Source organism: Dothidotthia symphoricarpi (genome assembly GCF_010015815.1).
Source record: "Dothidotthia symphoricarpi CBS 119687 unplaced genomic scaffold P153scaffold_9, whole genome shotgun sequence".
Lineage (NCBI taxonomy): Eukaryota > Fungi > Ascomycota > Dothideomycetes > Pleosporales > Dothidotthiaceae > Dothidotthia > Dothidotthia symphoricarpi.
The window spans coordinates 989,835-1,007,526 of record NW_022985016.1 but is presented as its reverse complement, the minus strand read 5'-3'; the positions used below and the strand labels follow the sequence as shown (position 1 = coordinate 1,007,526).

General features: G+C 52.6%; 7 protein-coding genes across 7 annotated transcripts; 4 read left to right on the top strand and 3 right to left on the bottom strand.

The window, feature by feature from the left end:
* Positions 1-136: 136 nt before the first annotated feature.
* P153DRAFT_289799 (uncharacterized protein) lies at positions 137-2,179 on the top strand (the record flags this gene model as incomplete). Its single annotated transcript, XM_033663674.1, has 2 exons — positions 137-180; positions 235-2,179. The coding sequence occupies 2 exons, from the start codon at positions 137-139 to the stop codon at positions 2,177-2,179; spliced, it is 1,989 nt and encodes a 662-aa protein (XP_033524418.1).
* Positions 2,180-2,675: 496 nt separating this feature from the next.
* Positions 2,676-4,031, bottom strand: P153DRAFT_366513 (uncharacterized protein). The gene is made up of 2 exons (XM_033668070.1): positions 3,720-4,031; positions 2,676-3,658 (listed from the first exon to the last, which is right to left on the bottom strand). Exons 1-2 carry the CDS (start codon positions 3,969-3,971, stop codon positions 3,023-3,025), a joined length of 888 nt encoding a protein of 295 aa, XP_033524417.1. The 5' UTR covers positions 3,972-4,031; the 3' UTR covers positions 2,676-3,022.
* Positions 4,032-4,187: 156 nt separating this feature from the next.
* On the top strand, positions 4,188-6,544 carry P153DRAFT_422763 (cystathionine gamma-synthase-like protein). The gene is made up of 7 exons (XM_033672390.1): positions 4,188-4,386; positions 4,440-4,534; positions 4,581-5,339; positions 5,385-5,720; positions 5,774-5,964; positions 6,015-6,241; positions 6,292-6,544. Exons 1-7 carry the CDS (start codon positions 4,321-4,323, stop codon positions 6,400-6,402), a joined length of 1,785 nt encoding a protein of 594 aa, XP_033524416.1. The 5' UTR covers positions 4,188-4,320; the 3' UTR covers positions 6,403-6,544.
* Positions 6,545-9,223: 2,679 nt separating this feature from the next.
* On the top strand, positions 9,224-10,058 carry P153DRAFT_385262 (uncharacterized protein; the record flags this gene model as incomplete). Its single annotated transcript, XM_033670409.1, has 2 exons — positions 9,224-9,585; positions 9,635-10,058. The coding sequence occupies 2 exons, from the start codon at positions 9,224-9,226 to the stop codon at positions 10,056-10,058; spliced, it is 786 nt and encodes a 261-aa protein (XP_033524415.1).
* A 742-nt stretch (positions 10,059-10,800) lies between these two features.
* Positions 10,801-11,541, bottom strand: P153DRAFT_385261 (uncharacterized protein; the record flags this gene model as incomplete). Its single annotated transcript, XM_033670408.1, has 3 exons — positions 10,801-11,114; positions 11,161-11,478; positions 11,535-11,541. The coding sequence occupies 3 exons, from the start codon at positions 11,539-11,541 to the stop codon at positions 10,801-10,803; spliced, it is 639 nt and encodes a 212-aa protein (XP_033524414.1).
* Positions 11,542-12,975: 1,434 nt separating this feature from the next.
* P153DRAFT_339473 (P-loop containing nucleoside triphosphate hydrolase protein) lies at positions 12,976-16,416 on the top strand. The gene is made up of 2 exons (XM_033665828.1): positions 12,976-14,718; positions 14,824-16,416. Exons 1-2 carry the CDS (start codon positions 13,409-13,411, stop codon positions 16,190-16,192), a joined length of 2,679 nt encoding a protein of 892 aa, XP_033524413.1. The 5' UTR covers positions 12,976-13,408; the 3' UTR covers positions 16,193-16,416.
* A 100-nt stretch (positions 16,417-16,516) lies between these two features.
* On the bottom strand, positions 16,517-17,494 carry P153DRAFT_315580 (protein-L-isoaspartate O-methyltransferase). The gene is made up of 2 exons (XM_033664956.1): positions 17,221-17,494; positions 16,517-17,142 (listed from the first exon to the last, which is right to left on the bottom strand). The coding sequence occupies exons 1-2, from the start codon at positions 17,320-17,322 to the stop codon at positions 16,573-16,575; spliced, it is 672 nt and encodes a 223-aa protein (XP_033524412.1). The 5' UTR covers positions 17,323-17,494; the 3' UTR covers positions 16,517-16,572.
* Between the last annotated feature and the right edge of the window lie 198 nt (positions 17,495-17,692).

Sequence of the window (17,692 nt, the reverse complement as noted above, 5' to 3'; positions counted from 1 at the left end):
TGAACTGCTGGTTTTGTCCAGAGCACTTCAGAATTAGTAATTGTGGTTGCAAAACTTGAACGTAGCTTGTCCTTCACCTCCGCGCAGCTTGCTAAGGCCGACGGCTCCAGCTCCTGCTCCTGCTCCTGCTCCCAAAATGAAGCCCGTCGTCGCGACCAAAGGCAAATCAGTCCAGATCAGGTGAGCGGCTTCACACATCAATCACCAGACTAAAAGCTCACAGCCATGTCACAGATACGAACTGCCACACCGAGTTCACGACGCGACACCCTACCCGGCCAAAGCCCCCAATGGGTCGACTATTCTACTCTATGCACATGACACTGGCGTGGGTATCGTCTGGAGGGGAGGGCGCCCCATCAAGAAAAGCGCGTCGCCGCCCAAGCAGCCGCCCAAGCCGCAGAAGGTCAACGGGACCAGCAACGACGCCATCATGATCATTGATTCTGACGACGATGAGCCTGCAAACGCCGCCCCACAGCCCGCACCCGAAGCCGAGTTCGAGGACGAGGAGGAAGAGCTCGACCCCGACCAGCCATACCCATCAGTCATACAGCAGTTGAGCCTGTCTCTCAACACCGAGGTCCTGCACATCGCCGTGCCTCAAATACCCACCGCTTCCTCGTTGCGACCTGCCGAGACAATACCGCCTATTTTTGGCAAGAAGATGGTCTTCACAGTCATCTGTGCCGACTGCACTGTGCGAGTTATCACCATGCCCTTGAATCCCCCACCACATTCAGCGAAAGAGCGGTGCCTCAATGCGAAGTCGCAGTTTGGCGAAGACATTGTTAGGATTCACGGACACCAGAGCATTGCGCGGGGTGTCACTATGACGTGGACATCCAAGGGCGAGCCAGGCCTCGAACGCGAGCCTGAGGACGACATGGATGTAGACGACGAGGTAGACACATCTGCTACGCCTGGCCGCCGGCGAAAAAAGCAACAGAACCGCTCACGTTCACAAACTCACAACACCGATGGGTATGACCTGCTTCTTGCCACACATTCCGCTGAAATGGGAGGACTGTTGAAAATCTGGCGCCTTGAGCTTGGGGAAGCTTCGCTCAACGTAGCATATCCTATCGCACCATACAAAACCCTAACGCTACGAAAACCTGCCTCTTGTGTTGCTTTCAGTACCGCGCAATATCCCAAGAGTCGTCACTCACAACTCCTCATCACAGACTCGTCCGGCGCCGCGCGAGTCTACGATCCGTTCGCGCCCGCCAGCCGCAAGCGAAGTGCAAGCGGTGGTCAGGCCCAGTCAGGTGCCTTTGTCAGCATGTTCAGATCGACTTTCGAAGGTTTCAAGAACGACTCATACACGCCGGTGGTCCTTGCTGCTCGTAAACCCATTATTGACGCGGCCTGGACTTCTGATGGTCATCATATTCTGGCTCTTTTGGCAGACGGTGAATGGGGAGTATGGGATGTAGATCGATCGGGTCCCAGCCCACCCGCAGATCCAGCAGCGTTCTCTCTTCGTGGCTTCGTGGGCACATCGGAGAAGGAAGGAAGCACAAACGGCGCATCGAGTCCCAAGCGCAGCGGCCGGGGCTCGCTTGCACCCATGACGCCTAACACACGCCGCAGAAAGGAGGATACGTTGTTTCATGGAAGCTCGACAAGCACGGCGGTCCCGACGGGCGGCGGCGTCTCAGTTGCCTCGTTACTCTCTGCAAACGGTGGGGCGCCTGAAGATTCGGTCATCATTTGGTATGGCTCCGAAATCTATAGGATAGCAGATCTCGCCAAGTTCTGGGCTCGCACCGCGTCTTCCAGCAGTGGAAACTCGTTACCCAGCCCTAGCCTTGCCCAGATACATGATGTTTCTTTGCTTGGAGAGAGTATCACTTCTATCACACAGTTTGAAACCACGGTTCAGGCGTCTCGTATGGCCATACCCAGAGATGCTTTGATATCCACAGAACACCGACTTATCATCACTGCGAGCACGAACCGACCATTAGGACGAGATCTTAACGCCATGTTTGCACAAGAGCAGGCCGAAGGCGAGACGGCGAGGAGAACTGACCAAGCCTTGCTCTCCCAAGGAGAACTTGACGTAGGTGGTCTCGATAGACTACTTGAAGATATGGAGGGAAGTGGGACTGGCATTAAGAACCTGACACTTGGTGGCCCTCGAAAGGTTCTGTTTGCCAACTCGGCAGCCTAATCATGGTACCACTTGGTCTGTTGGACTCGCGCCTGCAGTGCTGGACGCTTACACATCCTCCCACGTACCGACGAGCTGCCAGCACGATATGCAAGGACTAGTTTTCCAACTGAAATGGAAACTGTCGCATGTCGTATACTTGCTTACACCTGCTTACACACGTCGAATTAGATCTTCACAGAACAAAAATCGATACGGTACGGTACGTCTGTAAGCCCTCGATCTGTACATGATATCCCCCGCCCTCGAGTCCATCAAACCAAGTCACTCAAACCACAGCATCCCACTAATCAAACAAACGTTTTCCTATCCACCCGTCGCATCTTCTTATCCACCCCGTGTCCCCATCTCTCCCAATCCCATGCACCGGACAACCCCAGTCCTTCGCGGCCTAAGGTGGAGCTCAGCGACCAGACCCATTCCTGCTGCTCAGTATAGCCTCGCGAAAGAAGAAACAGCGTCGTCACAGTCGCCGACTTGCTTGTCCTAGTAGCGCGAGCGAACGGGCGAGTATGTCTGGATTGCTGTGCGGTGCGTGCACTACCTCTCTCTCTTTCTTGTTTGCCCCGAGTTCGTACTCGAGCCGCTCTGTCTGGCGGGTTCCCTGTCGGATGGAGGTCGGGTGAGGACGGTATGGCGAGGGGCGCATGCGGTGTCGTGTCTGCGAAAGTGGACGTGATGTTGTGTGGAGAGGGGTTGTGGGACATCTATGCTTTGGGTGATGGATTTTAATAAGAATCTTGAAATGATGTAATGCCCGCTATGCTCGCTGTGCTTCTATACCTTCGCTATATGTGAACACGGACATGTCATGATTGACAATGCAGATAACGCTCCCAGTCCTTACTTCCCTACAAGCCCCTCAAAAAGCCCATCACGCTTCCTCCTCACTTCATCAAGCCTTACCTCCAACCTCCCTACTTCCTTTCTCGCCGCCTCCCTATCCGCCGGCAGTCCCATAAATGCGTTGACCTCCCTCTCCACGCCCTCAACCCTCTCCCGCAACCCATCTAACGCCTGCTGCTGCTCCAACATCTCCCCAATCGCCTCGGCAGACCCGACGTGCTTAGAGCTCGGCGTCATGGTACGCACCTGCAGCGCCGCCAGCTTGTCCTCGCACTCGCGGGTCTTTGTGCGGAGATGCTTGATCTGACGCGTCTGATCTGTAGTCTGGCGTTGGAGGGACGAAGGAGCGGAGAAGGAAGGGTTTGTGCGAAATTCTTGGAGCTGGGCTTGCAGGAGAGATTGTTGTTTATCGAGGTATTGCTGGAGGGTATGGATGTGGGCGAGTTGGTTCGCGAGGTTCTGCGCCGTGGTGGTGTGGTGGATGAGTGTGTGGGCAAGAAACTCGGGGTTTGCGGTTGGGGTGTTGAGGTGGACGGCTGTGGATGCGAGAGCGTCGAGGGCTTGGTTGCCTTCAGGCGTAAGGGAGGCTTTCAGCTGGTCGAGAATGCGGTTGTCGTCTGCGTTGGTGGGGATCTGTAGTGCGTCGTGTGAGCCGGTGGTATGTCCCGCCTGGGCTTACCTGAGGCTCTCATACCTCATTCAATTCTTTTAGTGCCTCCCTTTCTACTCGTTCTATCACTGCACGCTCCTCGTCGGCTCGCTCATTCGCCATAGATAGCTCGCGCAGCACTTTCAGCGTCTCTTCGTTGCGCTCGAAAGTGGGAACTGTGCGGCCGGCATACTTGTAGGACAGCCATGAGTCTATGTGTGCCCAGTCTTGGGCTTGGGCGCGTTGTTGGCGTGCCTTTGAGGGCGAGAATAGGTCGGAGGGTGTGAGGTTGTCCATTGATATTGCTGGACGTATACACAAATAAGGAGATTACAAACGAGTAGCCTTAGGAGCGTGGAGGGGTTTCACGTTGTTTGTGCCGGCGACTACGAGCTCATTGGCAGCATCCAAGCTGGGGTGTTGTGACAACGTGTTGGAGCTTGTGGAGCTTGTTGCGGAGAGTTTCCCGCGTTATCGATAAGCTAGATTTTTTGGCATCATCGCAACTGCCGAAGTCGGAGCTAGTAGTTTGGTCTACCATTGCCGTTGCTGTCACTGAGCAGTATGTTTCAATTGTCTTCCTGTCACTGACTATCCTCTATTGTGTTTGTCATCTGTGATCGACTGTTACTTTTTTCGTTTAAACATGGCTCCGTTTGTGCTGGAAAACGACGTCGAGGTGGGAGAAAGTCTCCCGCCTGCGACTGAGCACGTGAGTCAAACTTTTTACTTTTGGAGGCGTAAACATGCACTGACGAAACTCAGGCAGTAAGCGTCTCGCTACCGACATGGCGGGCGAACGTAGGATACGAAGAAGGCGAGGAGTGGGTCATTAGCAAGATGAAGACTGGATATCCCAGGTCCGTGGTGGCGTAATGCTGCAAAACCCTTTGCTAAAAGTCATAGATTCTTCATACACAAATCCATTCAGCGTTTCGCAACAGCTATAATACAAAACCATGGCCGAGAGGGCGAGGAAGCTATGCTATTTCCAACGCACTCCACCGCATCGAGGTGTCGAGAGTTTTTTATACGACAGGTACCAGACGTGGATGCATCCCAAGTTCGAATCCTTGACCTAGTACCTGCAGCAGAAAAAGCACGTTCAGAGGAACTGGCTATGATATCACCTAGGATTTCGGTTGTGCTTTTTCCCCAGGAACATTTCAAGATTGCCAAAGCCTTCTGGCAGCATTCTGGAGATGGTGTGTCAAGCAGGAGGGCCGAATACTGTCATCACCTGTTCGACGAGGGCTTTCTGGTTGACGCTTCGAGCTTGAGTAAAGTAGCACGACTATGCAAAGGCCCCAGACGCTATCAGAAACAAACATCGGTCGATCTAGGTAGCACCAACGGTTCACTGGCTGGCGTGGGTGATCCTCAGGATCCCACTTCATTTGTGGAAGAGAGGTTCGGACGTAATCTGGAACTTTCAAAGACCAAGAACGCGAAGCTGGCGATTCGTAGACGTATTGCGGGATCGCTGACTGCAGACGTTGCCTTGACGGAAGCGCTCGCCTTGGGAAATGACGATGCCATGACCAGGCAGGTTGCTGATTTCTCAGAAAATGACGTTTACCTATATCCGACTGGAATGAGCTCAATTTTCAATGCTCACAGGAACATACTAGCAGCCAAGGGTCCACTCAAAGCAATCGTTTATGGGTACGTTTAATGGCCCCCAACCATAACGCGCGCTCATCATCACAGATTTCCCTACATCGACACACTAAAGATTACTGAGAAGTTCGGTGCTGGATCTTTGTTCTACGGTTTTGGTTCCTCAGAAGAATTGGATGACCTGGAGAAGCGGCTAGAAGGCGGCGAGAGGTTTATGGCTTTGTTCACAGAGTTTCCTGGGAACCCTCTGCTGAGATCCCCAGATCTCGAGCGTATCCGCAAGCTCGCCGACAAGTACGACTTCTGTGTTGTTGTTGATGAGACGATCGGTAACTTCATCAATGTCAACGTGCTCCCCTATGCAGACGTCGTAGTTAGTAGCCTTACGAAAGTCTTCAGTGGAGATAGCAATGTCATGGGAGGAGGGTACGTTTACAAATTTGGATACTGTTGCAAAACAGCACACTGACATCCAACAGTCTTGTGCTGAACCCGAAAGCCCGGAACTACCAGCTGCTCAAGGGAATCTGGGACCAAGACTACGTAGACAATCACTGGGCCGAAGACAGCATCTTCCTCGAGCGCAACAGCCGCGACTTCGTCTCACGGATTGACCGCATTGGCTCCAACGCCGAAGCCATTTGCGAGGTCTTGAGTGCAGATCCGCGTGGTAAGCCTTTCCACAATAGACATTCGGTTTCCCATCTGACAACCATACAGTGAAGCAAGTAAACTATCCCAAAACAAGTCCCACGCGCCCCTTCTACGACAAATGCCGTAACCCCAACGGCGGCTACGGTGGTCTGCTCTCCGCAACGTTCCACACAAGACAAGCTGCCGTGGCATTCTTCGACAACCTCGACACGGTCAAAGGCCCTAGTCTAGGCACAAACTTCACTTTGAGCTCGCCTTATGTCATCTTGGCGCATTACGGAGAACTCGACTGGGTACGTTGTTCCTTGCTAGATTGGCAAATGTATGTACTGACGCTGAGTAGTGTGCGGAATGGGGTGTTGAGGCGGATTTGATACGCTTCAGTGTTGGTCTAGAGGAGACAAGTAAATTGGTGGACACTTTCAAGCGCGCGTTGGATGCTATACCGCAGTAGTGTTGATAATTTGATGTTGAATCTCAGCCCGCACATTGCGGAATTGGTTGAATCGATGATTGCAATGTTCCCTGCCACTTCATGTGTTGGATCTTGGGTATCTCGTCCATTGTTAGATCATAGGTCTGCATGATACTTCACTGGAAAACATATGCATGTCCTGATCAACACGTTCTGTCTATACGATCCCCTGGAGCCTCGATCTGTTGTTGAAAAGAGGAGATCTGTTCGATACACCAAGACGCCCAAAAGTGACCATGGGGTCCCAGCAGTGCTCGTCGTTGCGCCGCTACCTCTTGCACGATTGAAGGCCCGCATCTATACAAGCTAGTGACTTATGACCACGCAACATTGACAGCCTGGCATATCTATTTTGGGGTTGTTATATAGTATGGCACGCTTGAGACTTTCCAAGTCCAGCCTCTTAGCGCCTCTGCATAAGGTCCGGAACGTGCCTCCACATCGGTTGATCAAGTAAATATCGTCCACAGCCAGCTCAGTCAGTATGTCCAAGAGTCGCATGCAATCATCTGAACATTCGTCGAAGAGCAAGAAGCAAGTAGGGTGTGATTGTGTTGTCGCAGATGACGTATTGCCGCCGGCGCCCAGCTATAAAAGTCTTAGGAGTCACCCTCGAGGCGTAAGCTGTGTTACCGTCGGCCATATTCTGTGGCCTTATTGTGGGTTGTCAGTAGCCGTGTCATCGTCGTGGGTTGCAGCGAACATTTGCCGGTTGGCACGCTATGGGACGACCCGCTTTCACAGCTCTGCAGATGTCATCTTTGACGAAACATCAATGTTTCTTTTGACGTCATGTTGTAGGTGTCGTGTTGTTGATCTGATAAGCAGATCCCATGGTTAGTTTGAACACCTCTTACCCAAAAGAGAACGCACCGTACATGGGTGGTCTTATGTGAGATGTTGAGATGACCACCTAAGAAAGCAAGGTTCGGTGTTGTATCAAACCGAAAGTCGCTACGTGGGAGGAAATCCCTAGAAGAAGTCCAGTGAAGAACGGTCTCGACGGGTCTTTCCTTAACGCCGTCGGGAACCCTGGTATTTCGTGGCCCTGGCCTAGGAGAAGAGGGGGGTGGAAATTGTTGTCATGTCCCCCACTTTTGCGTCTGCATCCTGAATCACACCTGGACAACCCACCTTCCCGTGGGACATGTGCAGTCCCCCGTCCTGCACGCTTGTATCAATGCAGAATCGTGTAAATTATGTTCTGTTGCACCCCATTTTAGCTCAGAAGTCGATGGTGTCGTACTTGAACAGCCATGACAACGGTCCTGGTCGGCACCCCTGATTCGTGTGGGTATCACGTGCTGGATACGTCAATTCGAACGCACAGAAACACGAAAGCACAGCACAACATGGCACATTTGGGAGACGGGTCGAGATCAGGAGGCGACTTCACAGGTGATGTCGTGGCAGTACCGACATTCATTCCTTGACAATAAGGCTTGGAGATGAAGCGTGCACGCACCGCTTCTTTCCTGAGTCGTGGTTTAGTCCCTACCCAACTTGCCCCGTATACGCCCGCTCATGTACTGTCATTGCTAATCCTGGTTAACCGTCCGCTTCTGGCATGGGTCTTCCACAGACCAGACTGAACGTGGCATGGTCTTCCTCCCACGCGCGGCAGCCCTCAGCCCACCACCATCTGTGTATGTGCGGAAAGCGTATCTCAACGCTCATCGGCGGCCGCTTTACGGCATGCTAAACGCCATGATCAGTATTGTTGCCGGACTCTGTCATAGCGCACACTTGGGCCTTCTGTCAGCTGCTCGACATCACAATGATAGCAGTACCCGAGTATCAACCACAATAACTACGTTACGATAGCCATTGCTTGACGACGAACGAGTTACTAATGACAAATCGAGGATGCCGAATGGCCAGGTACCGCGCTTGTACGTTCAAAGATTAGGAGACGGTGGCGCGGGTGGTCATGGCCGCTGAACCGGGATGTGAATCCTTCGATGCCTTGACCAGTTCCCGGCCGCACAGCCGGGAAAAGCGCTGCTGTAACTTACTAGAGGTTGGATGTTCTATACGGAGAGATGCAAGTATATCCCTTCCAGAGGTGCAGGTCATCACTAAATATCAAGGATGCAAATCGGCATTTACGATAACTACTCTACAAGGCAGATACTACTATGTTTGGCTGTTAAGTCAGGAATACAAACGTACGTTCTCCCACTTATGTCTACTTGATTATGACCCCACGGTCTTCCAATCATCCTCAACATCACCGCCAGACGACTACCATCTTACGTCGACTCAGAAATCGCATTGACCAAGCCCTTTCTTTCCGGCCATCAGAAAGTCCGCACCCCCGGGGTGTCCACTCGCACCGTGCCGCAATTCTACTTGAGCCCCACAGAAAGCCTGTCGAGTATCAAAGTCCAGAGACACATCCACCTCCATCAGCTTGGGATCCCTTGGACCCGCTCAAAAGATTTTACCGGAGCAACATCTCCGATTCTAGTAATATTGAAAGATATCAAGCTCTTACGATCCCCTCCGACAATCCTTTTCATTTTCGACATTCCCACTCCCGAAGAACCCAAATTGTAGCGATCTCCTGTTACACGATCGCGCCCACCTGACGGCCTCCAAACTCCATTGCGTCCTGAACCTGGCCTGACTTCTTTGCTATTACCATCCATATCAGGCGGCCATAACATCAAACTGGATCTGTCTGTAACTTCAACACGGCCATAAGTTTCGTTGCTGCAGGTGCAAGATATGAGGTACGAATTCTTGGATTGATTGAGATGACACATTGTTGAACCAGACCAGCACGTTGGGATCCATGATGTCGCAATCACAGTACGGCATGAGCCATTACGCTTCACAGCCGTCTTATTCGCCTAGCTACCCGCCTACGAGCCAACAGTCCTACGCAGACCACAGGCCCACGACATCAGGATCATATCCCTCTACATACGCCTCCAATCCTGGATTATCGCATGGCGGCCACCCGAGAAGACCTGACGAGCATACAATATTGCCACCGTATCAACCTCAGCCGCCATCGCTCCCGCGAAGTCCATACCAACAACATCAAACCTCAGATTCACTGCGTTCGGGCTCCGCATCCCATAGTTATTCTTACCCTGCTACTCAGGGCAGCCTTCCAAGTCAGTCAATGGGAAACAACACTTCTAATTTTCCCCCGTAAGCTATTCCCCGTCATAAGCAAGTGTATGGCGCTCACATGGCGTAGTCCATCATTATATCCTCCTACCAGCTACAACGTGGGCGAATATCACCCACTTCCAACAATGTACCCACCCTCATCAACAACACCTGCTGCGTACCCACCATACGAGCCTCCACAGGGCAACCCTGCGCCCCCAGCTAGCGCCGTTTCAGCACTATCTTCTTCCCCGAATTCGCCAAACGGCGCTTTGATGCCGCCGCGCGTCCTCAATTCTCGACCCAAGCCACAGTGCTGGGAGCACGGTTGCAATGGGCGTCAATTTTCAACATTCAGTAATTTGCTACGACATCAACGCGAAAAGTCAGGCACTGCGTCCAAAAGCTACTGTCCACGATGTGGGGCAGAGTTTACGCGTACGACTGCAAGAAATGGCCACATGGCGCATGACAAGTGCAAGCCTCGAAGGCCATCGGATGCAAGCCGATGAATGAAACATCCACAAGAAATTATCAGATCGCCTTGAAATTGTTATCACAAAATTTCGTCGAGAGATGTTCGACGTCAAGCTATTTAATGCGTCGAGGAGAAGCTGGCAGGCCATGATGGAGGAAACATAATATGGTGACTAGCCTTCACAACCGCCTTCGACGATCCAGCAGATATTTTGGCTTGCGGTGTTCAAGCTGTGGAAGAGCCCCGAGTGTTGGCTCGCACAAAGATGCAGACGAGCTCACAAAGCTCCTTCACCAAACCCACTACATTCTACGACCTGGGCGCATCAAGCAGAGCTTGTCGCAGCGTCCAGCAATCATCAATATTACATCATTTTGTGTTTTCATGACCTCATACTAGTCGCAAAATATCTGATTGTCCGCTTTTCCCCCTTGATGAGGCGATGTTGCAGGATGGGGAAATACGGGAGGATTTTGACGAAGGAGGTAAACGCTCCCATCGGCTCCTTGCCGACGAAGGAGTTTGAAGAACACAAAAGGGGTCTATGCTCATTTCCCGGGAACTACCAACACCTCTTTGTCTGCATTGGGTTCGTTCTAGCAAATCCCCGGATCGTTCTCCTCGGGCTAAATCTGACAGGTACCAGCTAACACTCGCGTCCCCGTTCAACCTGAGGGGATGGTGTCTTCATGTGATTCAAAACACCAGGCCTCACCCAGCCATGTCTTTTTGTTCCGATCGCCAGATCACGTCAGATGCATAGGCCGCGCGTAAGTTTACGGCTCGTCATTCTCTGCTTGAGGAAAACGATCAACTTTGTTCAATCCGACAGGTTGCCTTGCATGGTCCTCGAGAGCTTGGGTCGGTGTTCTTAGCGGGCCGTTGTTGCCACCGCTTGGGGTGGAAGCCTTGCAAAAACGTTCTCCAGGTTTGCAAGTGCTGAAATGACGGCACACCCTAAAGTGAGACGGTTGGACCACGGCGTGGACCATGACGCCGGGAATTGGCAGCTGCGGTTCTCGCTTCGCTTTCCCTGGCTCGGCTGCGAAGGGGGAGCCTTGTCTGGATGGAATCTTCCGTGCATGGACTCCTGGACCAATTAACTCGCACATGGCATAGCATGGATTGCGGTGTACTTCTGATTGCATGGTTGCCAACGGCGCAGCTTGTCTCGAGTAAAGCTGGATGAGGAAGGCGCGACATCATAGCATGATCAAGCTTGCTCAAGTCACACTCCAAAGTAAGGCCAGCAACTGTACGGTTGGCATTCTGACCGCTGACCACTGACCGCTCTCCATTGGTCGCGGCTCGAGTTCCGATGGCCGCAGTCTTGGAAGTCGATAGTTCCAGGTAAATGATGGTGATGCCGTAAAATAGTGGGTATGGTCGGTTGCTTTGTCTAATTTGCGCATTCCCGCTGAATTCGAGGTCGTCCCGGGTCCCCGGACGTGCGCCTACAGGTGATGCAAGAACGTTTTTTGTCACAAAGTCTATCTGGTATTGTGACGACTGCCCATTCGCGCAACATTCACCCGCGACAGGGGATTAGTCGAAGGAAATTATCCAATTCGTCGCTGTCTCCAAGGTGGGACTGGGAATGACGCAAAAGGTGAGGTGTTCGTCACTGTGTCGCCCGTGCGGCACAGTGCTCTTCGGTATAGGTAACCACTTCACTGACATGTGGGTCAGGGCCTGCCGCGGCGCATGCTGACACTACATCCGGCGGCGCAGTGGGGCGCGGTTAGGCGGGAAGGATGTGCTGTCACTTGATCCGTACTAGATCACAACTATCAGGGTTTAGCAGCGGAGCGAGCTTACCTGACTGATGTTCCGAAAGATAAGTATTGCGAACGAATCAAGTTGCATAAACGTCCCGAGGTCATGCAAGGCCGCCAGTCTTGAGGATGAATGTAGCCCGGATACGGGAGGTCGTCACATCTCACCAAAGATTGTAAACACATGTAAGGACGGATGGTTGTCGGCAAGGTTTGTTAACCAGCGACACATCAGAGTAAACAAAGATGACAGGACTGCAAAGGAAGACAATCCAATACAGATGGTTTACATGACAAACTAGTTCCTGTTGCGAGTTTTCTACGGATCCGTACCAACGGCGGCAATGAATCGCAACAACCGCCAACGTCGTCCCACTCCGGGATCGTACGTTACTCTGATGACCCTGCCTGCACACACAGTCTAGAGCATTGCATGAGTCGGAAATTCAGACGAAAGAGGCAACAGCGCAATGTAACATCCGCAACTCGTAAACCAAATAAAAGGTGTGTAGTGCAGGTTGAACCGAAGTCGGTGGACAATCAGAGGTGTGCATCCCACATGCATGCTGCACGTACCTTGTAAAGGGTGTCCACCATACGGCCGCAAGCATTACAATCCTCAACGGCTGCAGAAGGAGCGAAACGAGTGGCGCATGAGGAAGCGGAAGGAACAATGATGTGCACTTGGCAGTCCACCTATGTAATCCTGTGCATCTTTTCTGCCACTACGCATTGGAAAACATGGTAAAGAGGTTAAACAACATGAGCCGTGACCAGCAACGGGTGCATCTAACACTAGCAGTGCAGACATGCCTGGAGGGAGGGAGTTGAAGTACATGCCGAAGCCGCATCGCAGTTCTGGGGCTAGAAATTTCGCGGAGTGAAGCGAGACCTAACGGAGAAAAGCGAAGCAAAACAATGATAGAAACAAGACCAGCCAAACGCTCCAAGACCACTTCATGAAGACTATGTCTCCCTGATCTCATGTACAGCACGGATTGGGTGACGTTTCGAGGTGACGATTGCACCTGGCGCCAGAGATCAAGTCAAACAGCCAGCTGAGTCCATGATGAAGATTTAAGGGCGGTTGAAGGGCGCTGCATTCGTAATGAACCGAATTGAAGAGGTAGAAGATGATTCATACTCAGTGCAATCGTGACTGCACCTTTTCACGCACGGACCGCGCCTGCGCCTCCGCCATGATAAACCTACGACGACCTTCAGCTCACCGACACCACATCACTTCATTGCACCCACGCCTCATCTTCAATCTACAGCGAAGTCTACGTTTTCTACGACGATGTCTTTCCTTCTCTTGTGAACGCCGAATTGGCAGCCACCCAGAACTCCTTCCCGAGTTCTCCTCGACTATCGCTTGACGAAGCCTCTCTCTCATTTGCGCTCTGTTCCCGCCAAAATGCTTCCATTACTGACGCAACTGTTCCGGACACATTACTCTCACACAAATTCACGATCTTTATTACGTTAATGCAGTAATTCATAGTAGCAATACGCATCCACGTATCCTCAGGATCCCGGATACCTACTGCACGGCCCTACCAACAACCATAACTACTAGCACAAATAAGCCTAGCGAAACAACAACAACATGGCTTCCATCTTCACTTTTGACCCAGATCCCCCGCGGGTGTCGTCGCCATGGGCGATGCCTCCTGTTGGCGATCCTGCGAGTATGTCGCCTCAACATGGCACCAAGCTTCATTCCTCAAAACTCGGTGTCGATGAGGAACAACAATCGAATGCAAGAGCCCGGACTTCTGTTGTGGATTACAGCACTATTACACGATTAGAGGCTGAACCACAGGAGGGCCCCACGGAATACAAGCTCCACTTGCTTCTTCGACGACGACGATCGTTCACTCGTGCCACCACTAGCACAGGACGCCACATTTCAGGTTCTCTGCGTCGCTGTGATATTCCAACTCCAATACCTGGAGGCCGTAGCGTGTCCGAATCTGGCCACTTATCCAATACCCCACCTCCCCTGTCGTCGACACAGTCTCGACAACATCGTCTTGAGCAGTTGACCACTCAACTGCTGTGGCGTCTGCAACAATCATGCCCCTATCACATATCCTCGTCAATGGCGCCAGTTCTCCCACACCTTCCGAATGATGATCGACTGCCCAGTCCGGATATGTCGCAACGGCTTCTTCCCGGACTGGAGGAGAGCAAAGGAGCGCTTTACGAAATTGGCGTTGCCGACGATGGTACAATTGTAGGCTTAGCGGAAGATGAGATGGAGGAGAGTCTTAATAACTTGCGCGCCATGGCCGAAAGCTTAGGTTGTGGCGTGCAAGTACTTCGCAGAGTAGCTGTGGGAGAATGTGAGTGGGTGGAAGGTATTGGTACCCAGCAGCAAAATGTGTTTACATCGACACTGTTGGTTGCTGAAGCTCTAGTGCGTCCGGAACAGCATCTCATCGACCCCATGGAGAAGACTCAGCAACACACCAGTCACTTGCAGGTAGAGTCCGTAAGCGATACATCATCCTTAGCTGCCTCAATCAGTGAGACCCGGACAATGGTGGAACAACTACGGGTTTCTTTAACTGGCGCGACGACTTCCGGTAAATCCAGTTTACTTGGTACCTTGTCAACTACAACATTGGACAATGGGCGGGGGAAAAGCCGTTTGAGTCTCCTCAGGCACAGACATGAGATTGCATCAGGCATGACAAGCTCCGTGACGCAAGAGCTTATAGGCTATCGCGATGTTATTGGCAAAGTGGGGGCGACCACAACTCAGGTGATCAGCTACGGCTCTGGAGATGTATCGTCATGGATCGACATACACGCCTCTGTAGAAGCCGCGGAGCAGGGACGCCTAATCTTTCTCTCCGATTCTGCAGGGCACCCCCGCTTCCGAAGGACGACTGTTCGCGGCATTGTTGGCTGGTAAGTTGAACCCCACGTAATCGAGTCGTGCACCCTCATTCCGAAACGTTGCGATGATTTTTAAGTTTTTATTCGTGTCGGTAGAAAAGCCGCTGACATCTTCAGGCAACCGCATTGGACACTGGTTTGCGTTCCCGCGGACAGTACTGATGAACCATCTGGTAAATCTGGCGCTTCACCTGCCTCCCAAGATCTTCTCGGCCCTACTACAGTAGATTTGGACCTATCGCAAGCACACCTCCAGCTTTGTCTCGACCTGGAACTGCCGCTTGTGGTGGTCATTACCAAGTATGATCTCGCTACCAAGGCCGGCCTGCGTCAAACACTATCCAAATTGTTGTCAGCACTCAAAGATGCTGGTCGGAGACCATGCATCATCTCCGATCCGTCGACATCCGTTTTGGAGGCGGACTTGCTCACAGTGTCCACAGCCGACTTGCAAGAAGCTGCTGGCGTAGTGCAGCTTTTGGAAGCATCGCCATTGGTGGCAGTACCAATCATACTCACAAGCGCTGTCAAAGGAACGGGCATCAACAAACTACATGCCTTCCTTCGCCAACTGCCTCTCCCGCCCCAGGCAGCGGCTCCACCCACAATATCGCTTTCTAACCTATTCTACATCGAAGACGTATACAGTGTCAAGAACGGAACCGTGTCTGATCGAGCAGCAATCATCGGCGGCTATCTACGTTATGGTGTTTTGAAAGTAGGAGACGAGCTACTTCTTGGACCATACCCAGTAGACATCAGCTCAGACGACAGTGATAGTGGGAGTGGGAGACCTGCACAGCGAAACTCGCTCGTACAAACATCTAAATCCTTCCCTGGCGCTCTGAAAAAGTCTCACGACAGAGATGTGATCTCACGCGACCGACACAGTGAATGGCGACGCGTCCGCATCACCTCGCTGCGCAACCTGCGCCTCCCCGTTAGAACGTTATGCGCAGGTCAAGTCGGCACCATGAGCATCATGCCCATCGACACACCGATGTCGAGCGGGGCAATCAACAGAATCAGGAAGGGAATGGTGTTGGCTGACCGCGAAGCTAAGGCGTCAAGAGTCATGGCTGTACGATTTGAGGGCAACCAGGCGCAAGGCGTCAGTAACCTTGGTATTGGAAGTGCAGCCGTCGTGTATGTTGCCAGTGTCAGAGCATCGTCCAAGGTCGTGTCTGTTGCTACGGAGACTGTGCCTGTTGAGAATGATAGGAACGAGGATGTCGACGAAGATGAGGACGAGGATGCGTTTGGTTTTGGCTTCGACGACCAGGCGGACCCGGAGCCTACACATGAAATGGCGTCAGCGACAGTGGTCACTTTCCAATTCATCGCCACGAGAGAATTTGTCGAAGTGGGCGCCAAGGTGTTGGTCATGCCGGGAGGTGGGCCTGGGCTGTCGGGAGGCAACGAGAGGGGCGCAAAAGGTGTTGCTGGTCTTGAGGGTTTTGTGGGCAGAGTTGTTGAGGAACAGTGAAGACAGATCGTTTGATTGTCATGCAACGCAGTATTGATTCATCGAGTGGTTGTTGTGCTTAGTACTGGCGTTGGTTGGTTCTGTGCTGGAATTTTGTTGTTTTGGGTTTGTTTTGTACGTTTTGATTTTGTATGCTATGATTTGACTCGACGTCTAGCATTCAATTATCTGTATCTCTGTTGAAGATTTTGCACCCCGAATCTGCGCTCGTGTTTGACGGCCATGATTTTTACAGAAGCGAGTCAGCTTGACTGTTCTTCCTCTGTTGTCTTCGGCTTGCGTTGAGCTGCCCTGCCCTGTTTGTTTCGCCATGCTCCGATATATCATCCCAGAAACATATTCCCTTCTACCACCACCTCGGTCCCACCACATTCTTACCCTTACCCGGGCGGAGCATCTGTCAAAGGCACATACTGCACGCCAAATGACTTCTCGCGCTCGACACTTCCATCCGCCTTCCTGTCCACAACCCAGATATGCTGCACAGCGCCCTCCTTAACCGGCACGAATAGTCTCCCAGGGGCCTTCAACTGCCTGGTGAGCTCCTCATGGTGTTCCGCCGCCGCGGCCCCAACATGAATAGCATCATACGGAGCGCCCTCGCTCCAGCCCTTGCGTCCATCCCCGAGCACAAACCGCACCTGCCCCGCGTCCAACATGGCGCGCCCCGTCGCCGACTTCCGCATGTTGCCCGTTGCCAGCGCAACCAGCGGCGCGATGTGGTCGATGCCGACTACGCTCCCTGTGGGCCCGACTAGGTGCGCCAATACCGCTGTTAGGTAGCCTGAGCCGCTGCCGATGTCGAGTACGCGCGCGCCGGGGGATAGGTATGGGAGGAGTGATGTGCAGGCTGAGGCGTGCATGTGTGGGGCGGAGATTGTGGCGCTGTGGCCGATGGGTTGGGGGGAGTCGTCGTAGGGGGATGAGGGGGCGTAGTGCGCGCGGTCGACCTGGTGGGGTGGGATGGGTTAGTTTGTTTGTTGGTTGGGAAGGAGGGAAGAAGGGAGGGAGTCGAGTGTGGAATTTACCTGCAGCATTGCTTCCTTGACGCGGTCGCTTTCTATCAGGCCGTTGCGCGCGAGGTTCGCGATGAGCGTCTCGTTGCTGGAGCCTGAGCTCCGCCACGCCATAGTGAGGGATCTGTTTTGTAGGTGTTTGGAAGGGAGAAAAGGACCGCGTGCAATGCGGGAGAGGCGAGTTGAGAACGGCAGTGTGACGGACACGATGTGAGTTGATCAGACGGGGAGAAGGTAATGTTGAATGTTGAATGGTGAAGAAGAAAGGGGATTACATTGGACGCTTCTACCCAGCTATGAATATAAACCAAACGAAGAGACCTGAATCCAAACCCATGACGCCGCGACTGCGTCTTATACAAAGAGAGGACCCGCCCGCAGTGAGGGGTGCATTGAGGGACAACACAGGCTGCCTCCAAGCAAGCGTCATGTAGAAACATGGGGTAGCTAGCGTCAACGTTATCGATTACCATGTGCCTGGACC